Source organism: Penicillium canescens (assembly GCF_028828765.1).
Source record: "Penicillium canescens strain IBT 15451 chromosome Unknown utg000004l_segment0_segment0, whole genome shotgun sequence".
Classification (NCBI taxonomy): Eukaryota; Fungi; Ascomycota; class Eurotiomycetes; order Eurotiales; family Aspergillaceae; genus Penicillium; species Penicillium canescens.
Genome location: NW_026703966.1, coordinates 986,675 through 1,010,731, shown reverse-complemented (window position 1 = coordinate 1,010,731; position 24,057 = coordinate 986,675). Strand labels below are relative to the sequence as shown.

The following is a 24,057-nucleotide window of genomic DNA, read 5'->3' as shown; positions in this document are numbered from 1 at the left end:
TTACTTGCACTACACGTACAACCACAAAGGCCCAAACAAGCGTAGGACCGTGCATCAGAATGACACTTTCGTGTAACAATCGGAAACTCGTTTCCCTAGATGATATGGATTTCACTTACATGTCGTAAGGTTGGAGAGTAAGACCACAGTAACTCTTCCGAAAAGCTTCTCATTTCAGAAAATACCATAGGCAGGTCCTCAATGCCTGCCGCAATCTCTTTCAAGAATTTCTCGAACATCTTTCATGCGCGATGGGTTTGAGAACGATTGTAGTCAGCTTCGTTGTTTGGCAACTCGCGGATGACTGCTTCAAATCTGAGCAACGCTTTAGCGAGCTCGAAGCGTGTGGTCACTTTCTGACCCTCGGTGGAGACTTTCTTCCATTACTGCAATCAACCGCCGTCGGGAGGTATCTGACGGTCAACATAGTCATAAATGAACTGGTGCAGGAGGTCTTATCGAGAGTTCCCTTCCATCGGAAATTGCATAATATCTTCCTTTCAGCATTCATTTCCTCTTCTCCAACTTATCGAGCCGCTTGTCGTTGTTGTCAAGTTCGGTCTGAATGTCCCAAGCATGCTGATCATTTTTAGGGATAAATCTGTAGGAGGTTCAGGCAAGGTTCTAACTGCTGAAGCTCCACAGGGAGAAATTCTGGGAGACGAACTCGCCGGCTTTGAAGATGCGCTAGAAAGTGCCTCGTGAAACTACAGTGTCGCTAAATAACTTATCCGATAGACCACCTGCAGTGTTGCGGTCTCCACGTGGTGGAGGGGATTTAGAGAGGATGAAGATGGAAGAATCAAAAAGAGTAGCTATTTATACTTGCTCTTTAAGAGTATTCTACAGAGTATTCTAAAGAATATTCGGAAGAGTATTCAAAAGGGTATTATAAAAATATTTAAAGATTGTTGGATATCCCATTACTTCGCCCACTACATCTAAAGGTAGAATAGAATATGGATATATGGTTTTAAGTATATAGGGATTTAGAAACGTAGTCAACAATAGTCGACTACCGCGGAATACTTAGTCTAAAATAGGTCGGCCATTCAGTTATAGACAGCAGCTACGGCATAGTAACATACAAACTACAACCCAGTCTTAAAATATGAAACGAATAACACTCTTGAACTGACCTCGGAGATAAAGAGTATCTAAGGGCTCGGGCTCCGCGGAGCCCGACTACACTACCTCTTATCGCTTCATTCATGGGCAACACTTCAGAAGAGAAAAGACCCCTTTACGACGAATGCATACCTTAAGCTATCATACAAGATGTCTCTAAGCAACAACACAGAAATAACCCAAGTAAGCCAGCCAACCCCCAGCCAAACAAAAGCCTCCTGACCAAAGCAAGGCCGCAACAATCGCCGCCCTAACAAGCGAATTAATAATCCACCCAATGGACACAATAATAACACGAATGCAATCTCCAATCTACAAAACAATCTACAAACACGGCAACGGAACCCTCAATCGCACCATTTTCCATGGCCTCTATCAAGGCTTCGGACCAACTCTTCTAGCAGGCACACTCTCCTCAGCAGCATTCTTCACAACATACGAAGCCTCAAAGAAAACATTCGAGAATGCTCAATCCGCTGGATACATGCTCGGTGTACCTCGATCTATCTTCCACGTTGCTAGTAGTGCACTAGCTGAACTTATTGCCTGTGCGATTCTTAATCCGGCCGAGGTATTGAAACAGAATGCCCAGGTTATCCAGAGACCTCCATCACCACCTGTTTCTGAGACTGGAGCTAGAGGGTTACCTACATCTCCAACAGTTGAGATACTGAAACAGTTCCAGAAGCAGCCATCGAAACTATGGGCTGGATATACGGCTCTGGTGGCAAGTCAGCTACCCAGTATATGTCTGACATTCTGTCTCTATGAGATGATAAAAGAGACATTACTTGAGCGATGGAGACATAAAAAGGAGAAGGATAATACAGCCCAGCAATTACAAGCAACTATTTTGAGTGCGGGTATTGCGGGCGGTTGTGCATCTTGGTTCTTTGTTCCACTCGACGTGGTTAAGACGAGAATGAGGCTTGCTGTTGGAAACCATGGTGGACAGACAGGGGTACCTTGGCTTGGTCTTGATGGGACGAAGGTCAGCTTACAGCCTCGAACTGGGGCTTTTGCTGTTGCTGGGGATGTGGTGCGTAAGGAGGGGATTTCTGGGCTGTTTCGGGGGTCTGGGCTGACTTTTGTGGCTGCTGTGGTTGGGAGTGCTCTTTATATTGGGTGTTATGAGGGGTGTAAGTTGTATTTGTATACTTCTTGATCGATGGTTGGTATAGAATTGTGTAAGATAGATGTATATTATGAATCACTCTACTCTATTAGGCTTTTTTGTGGAACCTCATACTGGTGGTGTTAGATAGGGATGGGACATTTCAAAAATATCCAGTATCAAGGAGCTGCTAGAAGAGTCTGTGGAGTGGGTTCCCATAGTTTCATCGTAGCAAATAGACCCATGGAACGCAATATATATATCCACCAGTTGGGTAAATGTAGCAACTTGTAGCAAGTCTACATATGATTCAAACACAAGTAATTTGAAAGGGTACAATTAAAATGCATGCGCATGTAAGATATCAGCCATAAGTACGGATGAGTCGATACCCTCGGGATATGCAGTGTCCGTGCATTGCAGATCACATGCTAACACTGGGTGAGATCGACTTGACTACACCTCAAGACTTCAATTTCCCAACAATTCACGAGATGACAGAGGGAACACACACACTACCAGACGGCCTTGAGCTGTATACCAAAACATGGGAGGTGAGTTGAACTTCGATCGAGCTTGCCTTGACCTATACGACCTCGCTCTCCCGCCATGTTTCTTGCAAATGCTGACAGAAAATTAGACCAGCGGATCTCCACGTGCCATCTTGGCCTTTATTCATGGCTTCAGTGATCACTGTAAGTCTCGACGCCGATGAGCCAGCATAGCAACGCTGGTTTACGTGTCAATAACACTTGCTAGGCAATGCCTACTACGACATGTTCCCAAACCTGGCGGAAGCAGGAATTGAGGTCAGGTCTTTTGATCAGAGGTATGTGCACTGGAGATAACTCCCCGGAGCTATGAACACCAATCCTTCCCTCAAGACCACACCAAAGCCATCTCAATATCAAAGCTTCCCCCAAAAAAGAGACTAACACCACCACAGAGGCTGGGGCCGCGAGGTCAAGAAATCCAGCGACAAGGGCAACACAGGCCCAACACACAAAGTCCTCTCAGACATGCACTCCTTCTTACTCTCCCTCCCATCAGAGTCTACTACCCCCATCTTCCTAATGGGCCACAGCATGGGCGGCGGACAAACCCTCAACTACATCCTCCACCCAGAGTCTCCCTATAACGAAGACTCCAACCGGCCCAAGCTAAGTGGAGTCATGCTCTACTCCCCACTAATCGCCATTGACCCGTCCTCCCGCCCGTCAAAGTTCACTGTCGCTGCCGGGCGTCTTGTTGCCAAGATTTTCCCGCATAAGCAGCGGTATTCCCCGCTTGACCCGAAACTGCTGACTCGGGTTGAGTCTGTTATTGAGGATATCATTGCTGATCAGTTGTGTCATGATACCGGCACGTTTGAGGGACTGGCTGGTATGTTGGATCGGGGATTGTGGCTGGAGGCGATGTTTGAGACGGAGGCATCGTCTGGGAAATGGGTTGAGAGTTCGTTGCCTTTCTGGTTTGGTCATGGCAATGAGGATCGTGTTACTAGTTACCCTGCTAGCAAGGCATTTGCTGGGGAGATGAAGAAGCGCGGGAAGGATGTTACTTTTGTTACTTATGACGGAGCTTATCATCGGTTGCATTCTGAATTGCCTGAGACTACGACGAAGTTTGTTGCTGATGTTAGGGATTGGATTTTGGCCAAGGCGGATGGCGTCTCTGCTCAGGATGAGGGGTCCGGTGTTCAGAGTGAGGATGCTGTTGTGGCCGATAAGGCGAAGCTGTGAATTGTGATGTTTGATATCCTTTCGGGCTCTCAATGTTATTATGTTAGTGTTCTATCAGATATGCAATAGTGTACAGAAGCTATATGTTACAGGGATGGTTATGTGCTCAATATACACGGAGTGGCAGGTCAGCGAGTGGAATCCTCGATACGCCGCCAGACTCCCACGAAGCCGCCGCCCTGGATGCGAACACCGACCTTGGGCCGGCAAACCAGAACAGATTCTCCTCCTTTCGGAGATTCTTCTGTAGTTTCCTCAGAAGTAGCGTCGCTGACACTGGCTTCTTCAGTCTCAGCAGCAGGGGCAGTACCCTCCACATCGGAAGAAGCAGCCCAAGACGATGGGTCGGCGCCGGACTTCTTAGTCGCGAAGCGCACATCCCATAGGCGACCACCGCTGATTCCATTACCAAGCTCAATCACCCGCTCTTGGACGAGAGGCAATCGCTGATCCTTGATCAGTTGCAAACACTCGCCGATCTGCGTGATGCTGGGCATGAAGACCACCAGGTACCCATTGCGTTTCAAGGCCGGTGTAACGTGCGGGATCCTGAGGTTCGAAGAAGGCATGTCCAAAATAACGTGGGACAAGAAGGGCTCAACAGTGTCCCTCCCAGCCAATGCAGCTAGGCCGGTCTTCTTCCGCTGCTGCATCTGCTGAGCAATCCACTTCTCGACAGGACCCACGTAGAAATCGGTATTCCCTGCGTAAATTCCACGGCGGAAGCCTCGCACATTCTTCTCAGCCAACGCAGAGAATTTTGGCGAGACGTCCACCGTGTGAATCACAGCATTGCGCTGTGCCCGCCACGCATCCCATTCTTCCTGCACTGGATCCGCGGCTGTCTCGGCTGCTTTATCTTTGATTTGTTCCGCTTCCGTTTCTCCTGGCCTGTTGATTCGACCTTCTAGGTACTTAATCTGCGATCGGGGTGGGTGAGGCGGGGCTGTGCTGTTGGCTGCGTGAATGGCACGCGCCAGGTGCAATGTCAAAGACCCATGGCCTGTTCCGGACTCGAGAATTTCCAATGAAGGTTGATCCTCACCGGCGACAGGGGTATTGGGGTGGATGTCGAGAAGTGAAGTGATCAAATTGGCATCTTGGGGGTAGATCTACTGGGATAGCGTGAGTCCAAGGTATCTTTCCGTGCGTTGCTGTGAGAGTGATGCGCATACCGGCGTGACCAGGCGAGGAGTCAGGGTGACGTATTCTTCCAGTGTGGGGAGGCTGACTCGAATTGATGCACCTGTGTATATCATTCCAAGTCAGTGGTGGCCTGCAGCAGAGAACATGCGAGTTACTGACCTTTGCTGGACTGTACTGTATCCCATACGCGTTTGTTGAGGATGCTGTTATGGTCCACAGATCCCCGATGACTCTGTAGCTTGTCGCCCTTCTTCAATGGCTTTGATAATGAGGGCTGCTTGCCGTGTAGCACAACTCGGTCTCCCTCTGGGCGCATTGTTAGTCTGATGTCGGGACGCGAGAGGGACGCAATTACCTCTGAAAACGGAGAAATCGGTGTCAATAGCCCGAGGACGTAGAGCACCCGTTGACGAGGTTACCCCTAGGACTCTCTGCAGAGCCTGGCGCAGACGAAACATGATGCGACAAAACAACAAAATGCAGTCGGGAGCTAAAAATCACCAAAGAGGGAAAATCTTGCTCCATCGAGACTAACCCACTCACCGACCCACCCCCAGTTCTGAGGCATCGAGGGGTCAATTCTTTCTTTTCTCTTTCTCTCTCTTTATACCTTCATTCTTCACTTGCACTCTATATTCATTGCCGTCACAATGGGGTCCCACTCGCTCCCCTACATGGAGACTAACCCCAAGCTCATATTCTTCACCGACTTTGATGGCACAATTACCGTCGACGACAGTAGGTGCTTCCCCGCAAAGCGCTACTTCAAGGCTGACCAGAACAGGCAATGACTTCATGGTATATCGCATGTGCCGTCCTCATCTAGCTCGTCACTGACACCATCCAGATCGACAACCTTGGCTTCGGCCGGGAACAGCGCCTTGTCTTGAACGAACAGGTTCTGAACGAGACCCTGAGCTTCCGGTGGGTATATACTCGACCATTTCAACCAATATCACAATCTAATCAGTCTTCTATACTTGCAGTGATGCCTTCCGCGAAATGTTGGGATCTATCAAGACCCCTTACGACCAGTGTATCCAGATCCTGCTCAAGAACATGAAGCTGGACCCTGGCTTCAAGGCGTTCTACGAATGGGCCCAGGAAAATAATGTCCCCATTGTCATTCTGTCCTCTGGAATGCGCCCCATTATCAGTGCGCTGCTGGAGAAGTTCCTCGGCCACAAGCCGGCGGAGCACCTGACCATTATCTCCAACGAGCCCGTGAGCCGCGATGGCAAGGACATCAACAGCGAGGGTGGCTGGGGTATCGAGTACCACGATGACAGGTAAACTGCTACCGAAGAACTTGCATCGATCCAGTCTTGCTAACAACCCTTTCCCAGCCACTTTGGCCATGACAAGTCTCTGGAGATCAGGCCTTACGCCGCATTGCCTGATTGCGAGCGCCCCGTTCTTCTCTATGCTGGAGACGGTGTTTCAGATCTGTCTGCTGCCGCGGAGACTGATCTTCTCTTCGCCAAACAGGGCAAAGGTATTCATTTACTCCGCCTTCCTTGAATTTCGCCCCAGTGCTAACCTTAGAACGTTCTTGCAGACTTGGTCACCTACTGCCAGCGCAGAAACATGAAATACACAACCTTTGAGGATTGGTCCACTATTCTCAAGACCACTCAAGCCATTTTGAGTGGTGAGGTGACGGCACGCGATGTTGCTGAGGGCCGTTACCAGCCTACCGACTCCAAATAGATATAGATATAGAGGATAGAGGATATGAATGATGATATTTCTGGTATTTTAGATAGTAATGAGAATAAACCTGGAAATTATGAAAAATAAGCATAAACTACCTGGGTAGACTAGCCTTGGAGAGGCTGGACCCCGACAGGAGTCGAAAAGTCAGTGACCGCCTTCCAGGGTCCAAGCGTGGCCACCTTCGTCTTTCAAACATTCCCTCCCTATATATATTTCTCTGGAGTTGACTCGGTTCTTCTCTGCATACTCCCTCTTTCGGTCCATGGGCATCATGCGACACTGCGCCACGCCCTTGTCCAAGTCCTTGCCAGGGTGATCTCCATTTCATCATGGCTCGCCGACTAGTATGACACGACACATTGACTTGCGTGAAACATTTGGCTGACATCTTGACAGGTCCGAGCGAGCGTACAGCTCGGTCTAGTCGCCACATTCATACTACTCGTGATAGTCGTTCTCGATAATCGATTTCGTGTCCTTCCTTCCTCTATTCACGGCCATCTCCCGTCGCATTATTCCGGCTACGTGATCACCGACGTTACTGTCACCACATGTTCCTCTATCAATCCTTTTTCTAGTTGCAAATTGGATCCAGATCATTGGTATCGCGTCGACAAGGACCTCTACCTGCGCACTGGCTGGACCTCGAGCGCCTACATCCAATTCAAGCGGAAGAAGGAGGAGGAACTGGGACCTGATGACAAGGTGGTCGTCGACTTGAAGATCAGTCGTCTTACGCCGCCATCCGAATCTGTTGCGAAACAAGCAGAGATCGGGGCTTGGGAGCCCCGACCGGGCGGCCTCTGGCTTAGGCGTTCGTCCTCCCGTCATGCCAGTGACTCTGAAAATGCTGTGACATATGTCGATGTTCTCTACGGTGCGGATGCTGTCGACCCTCGACCAAACTGGGAAGTCAAAGATACTCCCATTCTTCTGGATAGTTGGACGGAGCAGCTGGAGACTCGTCTTAGCATTCGGAGAGGCCACCCAACTAAACCCAAGAAACCAATTCCCAGAATCAATGAAAATGGTAAGTTTAAGGTGATGCAGCTGGCAGATCTCCATATGAGCACGGGTCTTGGCCTATGCCGTGACCCTGTTCCAGCGGAACTGGTGCCTGGCCAGAAGTGCGAAGCCGATCCTCGAACCTTGGAATTTGTCGAACGACTTCTCGATGAAGAGAAGCCTGACATGGTCGTCTTCTCCGGTGACCAGGTTAACGGCGAAACCGCCCCCGATGCACAAAGCGCCCTTTTCAAATCTGTGAAGCTTTTGGTCGACCGCAAAATCCCCTACGCAGCCATCTTTGGAAACCATGATGACGAGGGTGACCTGAACCGGGCACAACTCATGACCATATATGAAGACCTTCCCTATTCCCTTTCAGCCGCTGGCCCCGAAGACATTGACGGGGTCGGAAATTACATCGTCGAAATCCTCGACCGGGGCAAGAGCACCCATTCTGCCCTGACCTTCTATTTCCTCGACACACATTCCTACTCCCCCGATGAACGTCAATTCCGTGGCTATGACTGGATCAAGCCAAGTCAAACGCGGTGGTTTAAAAACACTGCACAGAGCCTCAGAAGAAAACATCTCGAATACTCGCATATCCACATGAACGTGGCATTTATTCACATCCCGCTTCCTGAGTATCGCACCTCAGGAAAATACTTCAATGGCGCTTGGATGGAAGCCCCTACCGCACCAGGGTTCAACTCTGGCTTCAAGGATGCTCTCGAAGAAGAGGGCGTCTTGTTTGTCAGTTGTGGACAGTAAGATACCTTTCCCATCCTCCATTCCACACAAAGCTAACCTACCTCTAGTGACCACGTCAACGACTATTGCATGCTCGAGCAAGATGCCAACGAAAAGCCCTCACTTTGGATGTGCTACGGCGGCGGCGTCGGTATGGGCGGCTACGGAGGCTACGATGACTTCGTCCGCCGAGTAAGATTCTTCGACTTCGACATGGGCCCAGGCCGAGTCTCCACATACAAGCGTCTTGAATGGGGCCAGACAGAAGCCAAGATCGACGAGATGATGATCGTGGATGGCGGCACGGTCAACGGCCCCAATGAAGCATCCTAACGAAGTCTAACTTCTACTCGCCATTTTTCTTTCTTTTCTCCATACTCCATTGAGATGCAAGTGTCACTGTACTTTGCTACTCTCACATACTATCGTTTCCGTTGGTTGCAGCGGCTTTTCTTTATCTCACTGTATATATATCGTTCTGCGCCTTGCCTGCAACAGGTCGGCGTCTTGGGGGTGTCTTCATTTACTGAATATTCAAGCATTTCTCCTACTCTCATCATATCTTGATTCGATTCTCGTAGATTAGCTTTTGCATGCGAGGTGGTCGAATTGTCTCCAGCGAGCGATTTATTTTATCTTGGCCCCGGTCTTACCACCACTTCTCAAAGAAAATCCGCTGCTCCCCACCCTCCCCAAGCACCCTGCCCAATACCTCAACCACTGAATCAGTCATACCAGGTGGCCCACAGACATAGCAGACTGTATCCTTCAAATCCATCCTCTCACTCGCATTCACAACCACATCACGCAAATAAGACTCACTGATTCGTCCCGCATGAATCGTTGAAAGACCAGCCCTATCAATGCCTAACTGGTTCGAACCTGGAGGTAGATTAGTGAGGAAGAGGTCTAAGAATATTTCGGTTCGCCGGGACTGTTTCTGGGACTGCATGATCTGGCGTAAACGAGGTAGGAAGAGAATCTGCTCGAGCTTTTCTTCCAGCGAGAGATTTTCGTTGCCTTTTGGTAGCCGTGTTGAGTATAGGATGTGGATTTTTGGGGGACAGGTTGTGTTCGGGTCGTTATTGTTCAGGTGGGAGATGATTGAGATTAGTGGGCTGGGGTTTTGTTAGTTTTTCATTGGAATGGAATGGGATATAGATTTGGTAGACTGTAAGAAAGACAGTCACTTACTTGATACCAACACCACCAGCGATAAAGATCGCATTCTTCACGTCTTTACTGTCCACCCCAGTAGGTGGCCAGGTAAAGCTCCCGCCTACTCGGATGCTCAACTCTTTGCCTAGGATATCTTCTTTTGGTCTCCATAGCCATGCAGCGGCCGGGTTCCCCGGCGACTCTTGCACGGCTAATTCCACATAGGGGGGTCTGCCTTGGAGGTCGATAGATGAGGCTAGGGGTTCCTCAGTTGGCGAGGCTGTGGATGCCTCGGGTGGTGGTAGTACTTGTGCATCTGCTGGGGTGGAAGTGATAGTGAATCCACCCGCTTGGGCGACGGATGGGATGTGAACATCTAGCCATTGGCCTGGGAGGAAGCTGAATGATTGTTGGGTGTTATTCTGTATTCTTGTTAGTAATATGCCTTTAAAAGAGAGTGCGTACTGTAGGTATTTGAAGGTTGATGGGGAAGGGGAATGGTTGCCGCGGAGCATATGCTCTAACGGCGTGGGGGACATCCAACCGGATTGCAGCCGGGGTCGGTGTATGGTTAGTGATGTGGCGGTTGATAGATCTATAGAGTACTCTAAAGAATCAAGAATAAAAGAATGAGTATCATACATTATTCTCCTGGGTAGGCAGAGCCAATTGCAGTAGGCGCACGGAGGGGTTGACCTGCTCGACATGCGATAGCCGCACTGGATGGAGTCTGTTCTGCCGGGGTTCTGCAGCTGTGCGGAGCTCGTGGGGTATTGAATCCTCTTTTTGAGAACTCATTTGGCTGCTGGTGCTTGAAATCGACCGTAGTTGGTTAGTCCGAGAGACGAGCGGAGATGTGACGCGTAGCCGGGGGATAATCGAACTGGGGCGGAAGGATTTCATCAGATAAGACGCTACAAGGTTGGATTTGAGTGAGTTGTGGGTTAATTCGAGTTGAAGGAAGACAGTATGGAACATTTGAAGCAGTGATGCATTACTCCCTCCCGACCACATGACTTCTCTACAACTTCCTCTTTACATCAAGTTACAGATATTATCGCACATCCCGACAAGTCAACGCTAGAGTTTAGTCCTGTACAGTAGTTCGAGATCTCTCTCTTTGTGATGGGAATCAACAAGGGTATATGCTGGGCTGCCGCTTTATGAGGGCGCTCAGGCTTATCTGAGAGTAGATGTCAGCACGGGCTTATGACTCGGTGATCACGTTCAATTCAGTCACGTGTATGATGCGGCCCCACAACTGATTGGTGTTGGGATGTCCATAACACCTACTGCCTCGATGATCCTCTAAGTTATATTCTGATCATAATTACCTTGCAGAGTAAGCGATATCAGTCCGTCCATTAAGCATTGCTCATGATCACCTTCGCTCGTGGAAAGTATTCAAGTCGGGGCCAAAGTAAAATCCATGCATACTTGCAGTACTACGCTATGGCGTCTCTATGAAAACTTTGTCTAAACATAGTTAAGATTACTCGGGTAAAGCACATTCATGCATTGTAAGGGCTGGAAAAACGAGGCGCACGCAGAACACCTGCGAATGATGTTGTCATGTGCTATGAATAAGCCTATATTCTCGCCCTGATAACTGCAGATACAAAATCGAGCTCTTTGAGAATTGGCATCAAGCAGGAGATCATGCAGCAACTGCAGAGGAGCTTTCCAAGCTTGTACCGTGCGAGACCGCTCTTCTAGGTAAAAGGCCCTAATATAAATCTGGTGTATTTGACTAAAAGCCAATTCGAAAAAGAACGTCTCTTGCGACATCTAGCCTCAAACTATATGCTCAAAGAGCCACCCATTGGCGTTTTCGAGCCTACCCCGTTCACCAAGTCCCTCCTCCAGCCGGTGTTTGGTGAGTTAATTAACCACTTGTGAGTGACAGCAAGCAACCAAGTCAGCGTGACTCTTAAGTATTCCACCAGGTATGACGCTACACTGCCATGCTTCTTCAAGATGCCGGAATATTTGGCCAAAACCGGGTATAGACTTCCCCTTGACTCGGCGGGTGGCGTGTTTTAGTACACCAAGAACTGGAAAGGCGACATGTTTCAACTACTACGAAGCCCACCCTCGCGAGGGCGAATCCTTCAACCACGTCATGGGGGGGGTCATGGCCAACCAGGCCGGCTAATTGAATATCTTCCCGCACGAGCGGATTTTGGAGACCTCGCACGAGGATACGCCTCTTGTCGTCGACATCGGCGGCAACATTGGACATGACATGGAACGCTTCCGTCAGGCGCACACTGAAAACGCCAGCCGACTCTATCTGCAGGACCGACCCGAGGTCATCAAGCTGTCCAAATGTCCGGACCCGGTGAACAAAATGAGCTACGACTTCTTCAATCCGCAGCCGATCAAGGGATCTCGGGTTTACTACATGCACGGTGTGCTCCATGACTGGTCTGACGAACCGGCTCGCAAGATCCTCGCTATGCAGAGAGACACCATGACAACGGGATATGGTACGCTGTTAGTCCACGATCATATTGCACCCCGGGAGTTCGCGCATCCACATACCACTGCGTACGATTTGACCATGATGGTTATGGTGGCTGGCACGGATTGGACTGAGATGCAGTGGGAGGAATTGCTGCGACCGGAAGGGTCCAAAATGGTCAAGATCTGGAAGTCAGCATTGGCAGTGCAGGGCATTATCGAAGCAGAATTAGTGTGATATAGGTAGAAATTATTGTTAATTTGGGCGAACTGGTCAAGGCTATCTTCAGGTGTCTGGCATGTGGAGTTAGCCGACCGGCCCGCTCCCGGACGGAGGGGACAGGTGGATCTCTTCCACTACGACGACCTTTAACCAGTTCCTTGACGTCCGATCTCTCGAGGTGATTTTTTAGCACTGGGAGGCATTTACTGGAATAGAAATGATGTAAGAGCAATGGCTGTTGAAATTATTCTCCCTGGGCCCTGGAAGGCACGGACGGGAAAGAGAACTAAGAGTACTTGCGTGAGGGAAGAATTCCCCGGGTGGTCACTTGACTACCGGTAATCTTTACCCTCTGACCATTGTAACGCCTGTCACTACCTAGGTATTCACCCCGAATTCAAAACTGTTTTCAAATGACCATTGTAAGACTGGAAGGAGCTGCTTCATTTGTCGACATCCACGTTGTTGGTCACAGAGCCGAACACTTCCAAAGCATTGCCGAGATAGTCCTGGACTCCTTTGAGACGAGGGCTCATGTCACTTCCCAGAGGGAGAAGCTTCTCGGTTTGACGGCCTTCACCAACTCCCTCGCCAGCAACAACCTGGTACACAGCCTGCATCGCTTTGTCCTTGTCGCCGTTGGGCTTGATCTTTCCACTGACCAGAAGACCCTGGACCTGCTCCGTGAAGGTTCCCTTATAGTCCTCTGGTAGGGGAGTCCTGCCCAGAACCACCGAGTTGGGCATGTTGGTGTTGAAGGTTCCGAGAATAACAGTCAGGGTACGGATGTTAAATGGGGCAACTTCCTTGGTGAGGATCTTGGTAAGGGCTATCGGATTCACAGTTAGCTATTTCCATTGGCTAGAAGCTCGTGAGTTTTGATACATACCATCCATTCCAGCCTTTGCGCCTGCGTAAACACCCATGGTGGGAATGCCGTCAAGCGAAGCACCGCTGCTCATGTTGACGATCACGCCGGACTTCCGCTTGCGCATGTGGGGAAGAACGGCCCGGATGAGGCGCAAGGGACCAAAATACATAGTCTCCATCTGGGCTCGCACCTCCTCCTCTTCGAAGGTCTCGATGGGAGCGTAGATAGAATAGCCGGCGTTGTTGACCAGGACGTCGATGTGGTCGCCACTGGCCTCGAGCTCAGTGATCACGTTGCCGCAGTCACGACTGTCCACATCGAGTTGGACCCATTTGCCTCCCTTGGATTCTATCTCGGCGACGAGATCGGGAGTGCGCGATGGGTTGCGCGAGGTCGCAATGACCTTGTGTCCGCCAGCCTGGGTGGTGCGGGTCAAGGAAAGGCCGAAGCCAGAAGAGCAGCCCGTAATGAGCCAGGTGAGTTTGGTAGTGGCCATGATGAAGTTGATGGTAAGGAGAGAGAGAGGGAGCATCGACGAGTGAGCTTTAAGCATCACGCGCCGGAATTAACGTTGCCCTAACGCCGCGGACTTTTGGTAACCCCGGATGGCGTCTTTGTTCTACTCGAGGTTTGCACATTTACTCTGGCCTGCTACGGGCATTGGTTGAAACCAAATGCCACTGGCTAGTGTTGGCTATCAGTGTGATGATTGCCTCACCATGCCTCCCAACCTTCGCATCGTCCTTTTTGGATCCTAACTGACCCAATTGCAATGGACCACCGAGCGTCTGTGTCGGCTACAGTCCGATCTCCAGAATATTCCCCGATTGGCATTCTTGCGCCGTTGCCTGGCCCAGTTGCCAGCGTTTATCGCCAGTCTCCCTTTGTGCCAGAATGACGTCTTCTCACGGCAGGAAACCCTAGCCGGGTTAGCTGGCAATGAAGCCAACCCAACGACTTTGACAAGTAACGTCCAGTTAGCGCCATTGACGGTGGTATCGCACATGGTAGAATTGCTGTCTACCACATCTTCGGCCATAGTAGCCCAGGGCTTCTGCGTTGGGTTTTTGTCCGCCGCAGTTGAGGCAACAACTACAAAGCAGGACTTTGAGCACTACGCTGCGAATGCCATTCGCATAGCCGCATGTGTCGGGCTTGTCATAGATACAGAAGATGCCTCTTATGCCTCGGTGGACCGCGCAACTGCTGTCTCTGTGCACTGCCGGTCCCATTCAGACCGAGCGGTCCTTGAGAGCACCCTGGATCTGCTTCCTGTGTGTGACAAGTGTGAGTGTAAGAAAGTGAGTGTAAGAAAGTGAGTGTAAGAAAGTGAGTGTAAGAAAGTGAGTGTAAAAAGGTGACCTAAATCGCCCTAGTTAGGTTATACGTAGCGGAAGTCTATACACATGTAAAAAACAGCATTTTATTTGGATGACTTAGTATGGTTATATATGCTAAGACCTCTCTTTTATACAAAATTGGGTTTTTATAGGGTCCCAATAGGTACCCAGCATTAGGTCTTAGGTTAGGTTGGGTTATAGAAGTCGGACCCAAATTGGGTTTTGGAGAAGTCTACGTACTAGCTTATTATTATATCCGTGTAGTCCTATACGGAGGTTATTGCCTCGTAGTTTATTACCTATAACGGGAGTTAGAAGCCGTTAGTATATCTACGTGTGTTGTATTTAGTAAACCTATTAGGATCGAATAATAATCGGTAGAATAACGGACTTAATTAGGGATAATATCACGTAGACCGCTAAAGACCTCTTTCGCGAGTCCTAAAATATAGATATCTTTTAGTATTTCTCGGGACCTATACCTTTTTTATACCGTATATATCTTACGAACGGAGCGTATAACCTCGCGTTTAAAGCGCTTAACTATTTCTATATAGATCAAAGGAAGAATTAGAATAAGAAGTAAAGGTTAGTGCGTAAGCGACCCGACTCCCTAGTCTGCCAGACTCTCTGTACATACTCGCTGGTCTGTCCATTTATTAACATTTTTTTCCTACCCCACAATCCGACCGGATTTCTTTTTTCCGCCTCGCCGTAAGAGCTAGAATTACCAGGCATCCAAAACATCCGATCAATGGATCAGATCACTAGTAGCTTCAGGTAGGGCTGCACTCAGCCCCGGCTAGCTCCACGAGGCAGATAAAGATAGAAACTGAAGCGTCGGTGTACTTTGCGTAGTTCGCTTCGCCTGACCGGGCGTAAGCTGAGTCTTGGCCCGGGCGTGATGAATCTCCTTTCGCAAAAAGCGATGATATTCGACGCATGGCAATAATGTGTGCCGCTTTCCTCGCCAAGGTTTTCAACCCCTCATCACGGCACCCTAATCGTCCACTCGAGTGCTTCTATCTACACTGCCTTGCAAGACGGCATCTGCCTTACTCGATTAGGACTAATTTGCGAGGTATTTACAACCGGAATGTATGCGCCACTGGAGAAAGTGGATCAGTCAGTCCTGCAGTGGAGCTTGTTCCTGCGATTAGTGTACAGTGGGCCCTCTGGTCTTCGAACATCTGAGTCCATGCACGACCAGAGGAAAAATGGGGGCCAGTGTAACGAAGTATAGCGGATTCAGTTCTAGGAAAGTTGGTGGATTAACAAATCCTTTTTGATCGTCGTTTGGGGGCCGTTATTCTGGCTCCCTGGTTGGGCGGTAATTCCTTGGGGCGGCTGCAACTTACTCTCTTGACCTCATATAACTCGCACTTTTTACCGTTCGAAGCACCGATGGATCGTCGCCAGCCTTCAAGCTCGTAATGGGTCTCATAATAAGGACTATGAGGAAAAGGCTTTTATGTAGAATATAGGCTGGCTGTCTCTCTTAATTAGGCATGACTCGATTCATTCCAAAGAACTGAAGAGTGGTAGAACAATATCTGAGCTGGTAGTTTCTAGATCTGATAATATATACTCTACACAAGGGCTTTTGCGAAGGAACTGGTTCAAATGGCCCCTCAATTCGTTGTCATAAGCTTGCTTTGGGTGAACTCGCGCGCAGCATCTTACCTTTTGGAGTAATTGAGTTGTCAAATAGCCCAGTGGAGAGTAAATACTGCCTGTTGTAAGGATATTGATCATCACAATGCATATTAAACCTGTACCGCTTTCTCGCCCCTCACTATCCTTCGGGGGCCGTACAACCTCAAAGCTTTTCTTGGGGCACAAAATAACCCAAAGAAGTAAATTCATTTTGATATCATAGAAACTTTGCATTCAAAGTGTCGTTGGGGGCCGTTCCTGGCGGGCCAAAAGCTGGATCCTTAGAATCCTTAGACTCGCGCCTCACTGTTGGAGGGTCTTAGCGGCATCCGACACTAGATAACAAGTCTCATCGAAATTAACGATGACCTCACGAGGAAGATACGGTGATGTAGGTATCCCAATCTATTTTACTAACTTATATATTTGCCTGTATCCTGCTGATTTGAAGGAAATTACTCACTTTCAAAGACTAGGTTGATTTTCAAATATACTCCAATCTTCCGACTCAACTCAGCAATTGAAGTTCTCCACGATGACTCTCATTATCAAGGTATTCCGCCCTGAAGTACAATTATATATTGTTGCGCACCTACTAAGCTAGTACACAGACTACTATCCTTGGCCTCTTGACCGCGAGTGCCTTTGCTAGGCCGGTGGACGTGGGCAATGATATCCTTGTCGAACGTCAAGGCCCTCCAGCTGCGGTCGGCTGCCCCGGCGACAACATGAATGAATGTCATGACGCCCTTGCCTCAGTGTGCGGAATCCCTTGTTCCTCGCAAGGGCCGGGCGCTCTAGGCTGTCAAAATACATGCTTGAACAACGCGTGGACTCAATGCGCCAAGTGCTTCCCGGCCTAGGAGGAGGACTAGATCGGATCTTCGCGGTCGTATAAGCTCGACTTTAGCCCTTCACAAGTCTAGGGAGCTATGTGGCAGCCTAGTATGTCTCGTGAATGGATTAGATATTTTATATGATTGCGAGGTCTTAGATGCTTGATGCTCTACAATGGTTCTGTTCTATAATATGTTTGATCGGTATGCAATAAGAGCGGGTGATCATTCGACTACCTGTTGTAACAGATTGTCTCTTATACAGGTGGTGCTTGGTATGGACCATTCTGCTGTCTAAGGTATGTAGCCAGAGTGCTTGACTGCTCCTCATAGTGGAGGTCAAATTCATCAAAGTACGTCGTAATTCTCTTCGAGAATGAATCGATAAGTATGGGACATTGGATTCAGAACTATATGGTCAATTCCTTCGATTACCTTGAGGACGAAAGGCAAGTAGCTCAGAGCGATGAAGATACTTCACAATTTTTTCTGTAAAAGTATCTTTATAATGATCTTCTCCAGCACACATTCATCGTCAATTACTATCTAGAAACTCAAGTATAGACCACAGGTTGAGTATACCCAAATTAATCTCGGGAAGACCTTCCTCCGGGGTGAACCCATTTATCCATCCTAGGTTATGATGGAATAGTGTATTAAGGTACTGACGATCATGTTCAGAGTAGTCTGGATGGTCACTCGCCCTGAAACAAGCGTTCTCTCTGAAGGTGAGCCTGTTGCGAGCGAAGAAATCATTCATAGTCTTCGCTGTCTGCGTGGGTCGCTCTACCCACCAATGGGGGTGCATTGAGACTAGTTGCTTTATCAGATCATTGATCTCTCTCCTCCAAAAGGCAGGGTCTTGGATTAGCCTCGGGATTATCTCTTCGCCTCTGATCGTGCCCAGATAAATTCCACCCAGCTCACTCTGATCAATCACAACGGGTGGATTGGGTTGGAAAGGAATTGTCACCCTCGATAGGTCTAAATATGATCATAGTTCATGACCTAGCTGATCCCGTAGTTGACTGTCTTTCACCACTTGATTCGCGGATACGATCAGGCCGTAGTGGACCATAGGTTGATTTGGATCCCGCGAAGGTCGGGGAACAGTTTTGGTCGTATCGCAGCCATTACAGGTCTTAGAACTGGTATCGACATAAGTGTAACCGGCAAGATATAAAACATCCTCCTGACTGGGGCGGGCCAAATTAGAAGATTGTTGGGGTACTTTGCGTTCGATCTCGGCAAGAAATTTCATGAATGGTCTCTGGCCCGTAATATGATTTGCTTGCAGTTTGGCAAGCGCAGTCAAGAGGATCTGAGGTGGATGGCTGAGCATGCCTGTTCGCTGGAACTCGCCGCCACTCAGCGCTTTACCATAATCGAACTGCACCACTCCCCCATGTGTATTCGTTGGCTTGCTGAACACAACATCACCCAGGCGGATATCCACATCTTCGTTTGGTACACCTCCCCCAATCCCGACCATCAGACCCAATCGAATAGAGCGGAAGCTGGATAATAACTGCATGGCAACTGTGGTGGCAGATGCAATGCCATATTGGCCGTAAGGCAAGCATGCAATCACAACATTGTGTTTCCCAATGCTTCCAAGAATATAGGCATTATGGTCATTCGGCTGCACGGGCAAGTCTTGATGAATTTCATCAAGGAGCACTTGCGCGGCTGCCATCTCCAGCGGTAGGGCACAGATCCACCCGACTGTAATCGTTATGGGATGGGGGTTTTTTGGCAGCGATAATGGAGCGTAGATTGATTAGGCTCTTGACCTGGATAAGCTAGGTCGTTGATTAAGGATGTAACGTGGAAAACTTAAAAGATGTTCTAAAGACCAATTCCAGGGAATAGATACGGAGTTAAGTCAGGAGGGGAGGCGCGGAGAAGTTAGGCTGACCTCAGGGGCATCATCCGTGCCTTCCATGCTCTCACCACCTTTGGGCGGGTTGTGGTCCCCGCTTGCCGTCCTGTAGTATACTATTTTTTATATACGTATAGACTTCCGCTATATATAACCTAACTTAGGTTATTACGCTTACTTTCTTACACTCCCTTCCTTATTGAATTAAATCGAGCAGTATCCTTTGATAGCAATATCTCTAGGTCCGGGAATATCCCACAAGCCTCCTGTACATTCATTTCACCGTCCACCAAGCATTGCTCTCGCCTCAAAACCATGCACAACAGCCCAAGCAAAAGCACTCACTGTGCACCAAATGACGTCCCAGCTCACGCTACTGCAAGCAGGATGAACATATACCGTATCCAGTAGCCGCTGAGCCACCTCGCCGTACGATACATCTGGACCTATATCCAGCAACATCAAAACAGTGAAATAGGCTTGCAGAACAACGGAAGCCGCCGCAATCCAATAGATAAATAAAGCATATCGCTTTGTCGTTTGTTCTCCCTGTGCCTTGGTGGCAGCGCCCTTCGAGGCGGAACTTCTCGGGCGCAGCACGCAAGGAATAAAAACTAGAGCGTGGGGTGCGAGGAGAACGAGCATGAATTTCTTCTCGTACGCGAAGATCGGCACAGCTACCGTGTCGAGGAGTGAGAGTACGACTGGGACGAGCTCATATACTAGCGACGGAGACCATGCGAAGATATCATGTTTCTCGTTGGGTCGTTGCGAGACAGTGATGGCGGCAAAGAAAAGATTCGCGGCAACAGATACACCGACAGCTTGGGCAACGAGCATGTACACCCAAACATGGGGAATGCGATATCTCCGACCTGTGAGCAAGAGTTAGTAAGGCACGAACATGAATTGATATCCCCCGGACCATCACTTCTAATGCTGTTAGAGGGATGCTAACGAAACCAAACCTACCGGTGATGCCAAGGAAAATACTCCACCCAATCGTCCATCCAAAGATCTGTCCACTCCACCAAAACCGCATCGGATTCTCAGAAACTGTCTCCCAAGCTTCCTGGAAAACATAGGTGTTTTTAAGCCAAAGACCCATCCGGGTGACAGTATGCATATCTATGCTCGAATACAATAGTCCATCGGGACTAGAGGCCCAATTTTTGTATGACCAAACAAACAGACTGATCATATAGAACCACGTAAAGCCGAGGCTCAGAGCTGCCAAAATAGCAAAGAGATAAAATTGCTTGCGCCGCTGGGGTCCATTCCAGTCATTTTGCTTCTGGCGGGCATGATATCGGACGTTGATGACGCGGATTATGCTGAGGATAAGACCGGTTGCGATTGAGAGGTAGCCAAAAAACAATGCGAGAGATCGATAATGAATCGGGGGATTCCCGAGGGCGTTGAGATCCGCCATTGGCAGTTACAAACGCTTCTTTGCGCGCGGAGTTTTGGAGTTGACTGATCGAAGAAATGAGGCTGGGGGCGGGTTGTACCGAGGTCTCCAGAGCTTACCAAAATACTTAGTCAGCATGTTCATGGGCCCAGATAGAGAGTATATGTACACTGCAAACCAAGTCACAGCGGCCATCACCGCAGCGTTTCGCCAGGCGCTAAGAGCTGCAAGTTCCCAGCCAAAGCGCCAAGAGCAGGGCGAGAGAGCGAGTTCTGTGATGACTATGGTGCAGATCTGCCATCCCATCACACCTAGTGTGTGACCGGCAGCCAACCCTCGATCCCCGCCATTTCATTGGTGTGATGGCCCTGGGTTACGACCTGCGGCGCTTTGCCGCCGTCAAGCATTGGTCAGATGCGACTCTCAAACACACATTAGCTGCTCTACATGTCCCATGCTGATTCGTGCCCCTCTCTGCATTGCCATGGAGCCTGCCACTCGGCCTCGAGCTCATATCTAACGCTCGTCGTCCGGATTGCCCAGACTTGTGCTTTTCAGACCTTTTGAAACTCCCAAGTTCAAGCATCTGCTCTCTTGCGCCTATGCCAGCCGGTCTGGTAGAGTTGCATTGTAGACTTCTTTAACCCCCCGGCGCTTCAGCTGAACGGTTGTCAGTGTCAGCTTCATCAGCGCACCGCATCCGCCGCCACCATGCAGTTCTTCTTCCCCAAAAAGCACAAACACCATAAGATCACTCTTTACTTGATGCTGGCCGAGTTCCCGATCACTATCGTCATGCTGACTTTGACCGGTATTGCTTCACACAATCTATACCGGACATTATTATGGCAAGACGGTGCAGACAATGGGTTCAACAGCGCTCCAAATGAGGCGCTCTACGCAGCATCAAACTATAGGCCGTATAAGGCCCCAATGGTCTGGTCTGGATTGTATGTTCTTCATCATACTCGTATCCAAAAGCTAGCTAACAGAAAGCAGCATCACCAACTACAACCTTGTTCTCGGGGTGCTGAGCACATTCTTCCTGATCACTAAACTGCCTGTTCACTGGATGAATCTACTCTACCCTCCTGTCGCTGCTGGGATCCATACGTCCCTGATCGTTCTCTATATCGTATCGGCCCGGTTCCAAGGAGGCTCTGACATGTCGGATCCAAGTCACCCCCAACCAGGAGCACCGTGGTACATTGCGAAGAGTTGCAGTGTCGCCGCTCGTAAATCCAATATCCCATACTGCATGCAAGCCAAAGCGCTATTTGCTGTTACGGTCATCATCATGTTCGTCGATCCTCCTTTTCCGCTTTATCTTCCATAAGACATAGCCAGCTAACACACCCACAGTGTCTACTATTGCGTGATCCTCGGCTTCAACATCCATTCCTGCTTCATCACCCCCGAGGAACGCGAGGAGATCCTGGAACGCAGGGAAGAGCGCCGGATCGAGAAGGAGTTCGAAGAGGAGATCATGAAGTCCCCAAGTATGATCCCCATGACACCGGGCTCGATGCCCCGAGGCCCAGGCATGGTCCCTCGCACCCCTGGCATCCCGCCAATGGCCGTCGGCGGAAGTGTCTCGCCATTTGCTCCGCGCCATTTGGCTTTCAACCGCCTTGGTAATGGCAGCACTTCCTCAGATCTCCCTCTGCGGAACAACTCCCATTCACACGACCAATACCCGTCGCAGCCGCAGTCGCAGGCAGTGAGCCCGGAGATTCAGACGGGTTCGCCAATGTATTTCCCGCCTCCGCCAAAGAAGGCTGCTAAGACTTGATTGGGTGTGCGGGTTGAATTGTTGTCGTTTTTGTGATACCACGTTTTCGCTGCTCATATATCACGTTCATTATGTTTGGGGCAGAATGGTGTTCAAATGGACTTGGTGTTCCTTTCCAATCCTTTTTTCTTTCTTTTTTTTTGATGGGCCCATTCCATACTTTATGGATTCGGGCCGATACGCTTGTTATTACACAAAATCCCCCTGCTACAGTACTAAGTACGAAGTACATACTACGCTCATCTTTGGCGTTGGACTTTTAATTCATACCGACCATATGCACTGTCGAAAACCATTTAATTTTCCATGTTTCCATAACTCAAGTCGTTTCAGTTATCAAAGAGAGAAATACTTTCGCGTGTTCATGTAGACTGTTAATAGAAACGGTGTCTGCAAAGTAGATCTTAGCCCAAAAAAAGACCAACTATATACATTGAACCAAAGAGAGGTCAGAATCATAGGACATAACATCATCACCCATGCATTATTCACGGGGCTTGAACATCAAAAACCACAAGCTGGAAACCCCAAACCCCATATGTGAGCGCTAGTAAATAATACGGAGCAAAAGAATCAAGCCGACTCCTGACGTTTCTTTTCCTTCTTAGACCAACGCACTAAAAGATAACAAGATTAGCCTGTGTGGCAAGAGTGGATAGGTAAAGCGAGTCAACAAGCGGTGGAACTTACAGCCACAGGCATTGCATAAGGTCTTAGGCCCATTCGGCCCTTTCCTCCATTCCGGCGAGTCTGCCGTTCCACAGTCACTACAGACATGCTGGCTCTTGAGTCGCTTGCGGCGGTCGCCTTCCTGCGCGTTGCGCTCCTGGTCCGCTGCAGTGGTGATGTCGATATCGCAGTGGACCAGACGGCCACGACTGGCTCCTGTGCTCAGACCCTCGGATCTCTCGCCTTCGCCGTAGTAAAGACCTGTCATTACTTCGATGCCGTCGATGTGCGAGTATCCCTCGCTCTTGCTGTTTCCGTAGTAATCGACTGATGGGTTTGCGTCGGAGTCGTCTGATGTCTGTGCGACAGTGTCTGTGGATTCTTGGTCGCTGGATCCGCCTTCAGGTGCCGCTATTTGACTGTGGGATTCGGATATCGAAGCTAGACCGAGCTTTGGTTGGGAGGGTCGAGTCACGTTCGCATCATCGTCTTCTTCTTTCTTCAATTGGGCAATTTGTTGCAGCAGACGTGCATTCTCGATCTTGTGCTCCAGAAATGAGTCGAGGAGCTGGGAAACTTTGTTGGGATAGGGTCGGCACATTAAGAAAAAGCCGGTGCAGCGCTCCGTAGTGGGTGATATTCTTCCGCTCTGGCGCTCATTCTGTTTCGCAATGTGCGGGTGGCCATATGCTTCCATGAGACAGTATGTGTTGTTGGTCTTTTGGAATCGTAAATGGGTGCGGAATGACTGGTTCGTAGCGACGCCATCATCCATGTCTTTCTGGAAGATTGCTCGGTCGTCCTCGTGGATGAACTGTGTCAGTGGGATTCCCTCAAGTTGTGTCAAGGCACGACCGGTGATGCTCTTGCAGGACGGACTGGCATAGGAGATTCGACCCTGTCGGTCAAGGAGAAGAAGCATGTCCTTCATTTCGTCGAGCACTCGCTCTGTCCAACCCGGTTCATCTCGTGCTTGATTGCCTCCATACTGGACACCTTGCACTCCATATTGTCCAATATAGGAGCCGGGAATACGCTGCTGATCCATGGCGTAAACCGGGGCTCCCTCGCTGGGGTCGGAGTAGACCTGTGCAGAAGCAGGCACGCTCTCATATGCTTGCGGGCGACTTAGAGCCATATCGACGGTGGTAC

The 24,057-nt window shown here is 49.4% G+C and overlaps 11 protein-coding genes across 11 annotated transcripts; 5 read left to right on the top strand and 6 right to left on the bottom strand.

Annotated features, from left to right (window-relative positions):
* Positions 1–2,670: 2,670 nt before the first annotated feature.
* N7446_005732 (uncharacterized protein) lies at positions 2,671–3,984 on the top strand (the record flags this gene model as incomplete). Its single annotated transcript, XM_058514480.1, has 4 exons — positions 2,671–2,796; positions 2,883–2,937; positions 3,002–3,071; positions 3,189–3,984. 4 exons carry the CDS (start codon positions 2,671–2,673, stop codon positions 3,982–3,984), a joined length of 1,047 nt encoding a protein of 348 aa, XP_058371658.1.
* A 128-nt stretch (positions 3,985–4,112) lies between these two features.
* On the bottom strand, positions 4,113–5,588 carry N7446_005731 (tRNA (adenine-N(1)-)-methyltransferase; the record flags this gene model as incomplete). Its single annotated transcript, XM_058514479.1, has 4 exons — positions 4,113–5,096; positions 5,160–5,230; positions 5,290–5,436; positions 5,486–5,588. 4 exons carry the CDS (start codon positions 5,586–5,588, stop codon positions 4,113–4,115), a joined length of 1,305 nt encoding a protein of 434 aa, XP_058371657.1.
* Positions 5,589–5,780: 192 nt separating this feature from the next.
* Positions 5,781–6,840, top strand: N7446_005730 (putative Phosphoserine phosphatase; the record flags this gene model as incomplete). The annotated part of the gene is made up of 6 exons (XM_058514478.1): positions 5,781–5,868; positions 5,915–5,928; positions 5,978–6,054; positions 6,117–6,419; positions 6,477–6,625; positions 6,689–6,840. 6 exons carry the CDS (start codon positions 5,781–5,783, stop codon positions 6,838–6,840), a joined length of 783 nt encoding a protein of 260 aa, XP_058371656.1.
* A 176-nt stretch (positions 6,841–7,016) lies between these two features.
* N7446_005729 (metallophosphoesterase family protein) lies at positions 7,017–9,182 on the top strand. The gene is made up of 3 exons (XM_058514477.1): positions 7,017–7,190; positions 7,243–8,621; positions 8,673–9,182. The coding sequence occupies exons 1-3, from the start codon at positions 7,176–7,178 to the stop codon at positions 8,935–8,937; spliced, it is 1,659 nt and encodes a 552-aa protein (XP_058371655.1). The 5' UTR covers positions 7,017–7,175; the 3' UTR covers positions 8,938–9,182.
* A 71-nt stretch (positions 9,183–9,253) lies between these two features.
* Positions 9,254–10,788, bottom strand: N7446_005728 (FAD-dependent oxidoreductase; the record flags this gene model as incomplete). Its single annotated transcript, XM_058514476.1, has 3 exons — positions 10,405–10,788; positions 9,799–10,184; positions 9,254–9,722 (listed from the first exon to the last, which is right to left on the bottom strand). The coding sequence occupies exons 1-3, from the start codon at positions 10,774–10,776 to the stop codon at positions 9,254–9,256; spliced, it is 1,227 nt and encodes a 408-aa protein (XP_058371654.1). The 5' UTR covers positions 10,777–10,788.
* A 590-nt stretch (positions 10,789–11,378) lies between these two features.
* Positions 11,379–12,463, top strand: N7446_005727 (uncharacterized protein; the record flags this gene model as incomplete). Its single annotated transcript, XM_058514475.1, has 4 exons — positions 11,379–11,478; positions 11,534–11,638; positions 11,709–11,893; positions 11,939–12,463. Coding segments are annotated over 4 exons (915 nt in total), but the record flags the coding sequence as incomplete, so codon positions are not given.
* Positions 12,464–12,891: 428 nt separating this feature from the next.
* N7446_005726 (SDR family oxidoreductase) lies at positions 12,892–13,815 on the bottom strand (the record flags this gene model as incomplete). The annotated part of the gene is made up of 2 exons (XM_058514474.1): positions 12,892–13,277; positions 13,338–13,815. The coding sequence occupies 2 exons, from the start codon at positions 13,813–13,815 to the stop codon at positions 12,892–12,894; spliced, it is 864 nt and encodes a 287-aa protein (XP_058371652.1).
* A 4,330-nt stretch (positions 13,816–18,145) lies between these two features.
* Positions 18,146–18,847, bottom strand: N7446_005725 (Pfs domain protein; the record flags this gene model as incomplete). The annotated part of the gene is made up of 1 exon (XM_058514473.1): positions 18,146–18,847. The coding sequence occupies one exon, from the start codon at positions 18,845–18,847 to the stop codon at positions 18,146–18,148; it is 702 nt and encodes a 233-aa protein (XP_058371651.1).
* Positions 18,848–19,312: 465 nt separating this feature from the next.
* Positions 19,313–20,465, bottom strand: N7446_005724 (uncharacterized protein; the record flags this gene model as incomplete). Its single annotated transcript, XM_058514472.1, has 2 exons — positions 19,313–19,908; positions 20,006–20,465. The coding sequence occupies 2 exons, from the start codon at positions 20,463–20,465 to the stop codon at positions 19,313–19,315; spliced, it is 1,056 nt and encodes a 351-aa protein (XP_058371650.1).
* A 690-nt stretch (positions 20,466–21,155) lies between these two features.
* On the top strand, positions 21,156–22,236 carry N7446_005723 (uncharacterized protein; the record flags this gene model as incomplete). Its single annotated transcript, XM_058514471.1, has 3 exons — positions 21,156–21,394; positions 21,444–21,743; positions 21,807–22,236. The coding sequence occupies 3 exons, from the start codon at positions 21,156–21,158 to the stop codon at positions 22,234–22,236; spliced, it is 969 nt and encodes a 322-aa protein (XP_058371649.1).
* Positions 22,237–22,809: 573 nt separating this feature from the next.
* On the bottom strand, positions 22,810–24,043 carry N7446_005722 (GATA transcription factor LreB; the record flags this gene model as incomplete). The annotated part of the gene is made up of 2 exons (XM_058514470.1): positions 22,810–22,853; positions 22,927–24,043. The coding sequence occupies 2 exons, from the start codon at positions 24,041–24,043 to the stop codon at positions 22,810–22,812; spliced, it is 1,161 nt and encodes a 386-aa protein (XP_058371648.1).
* Between the last annotated feature and the right edge of the window lie 14 nt (positions 24,044–24,057).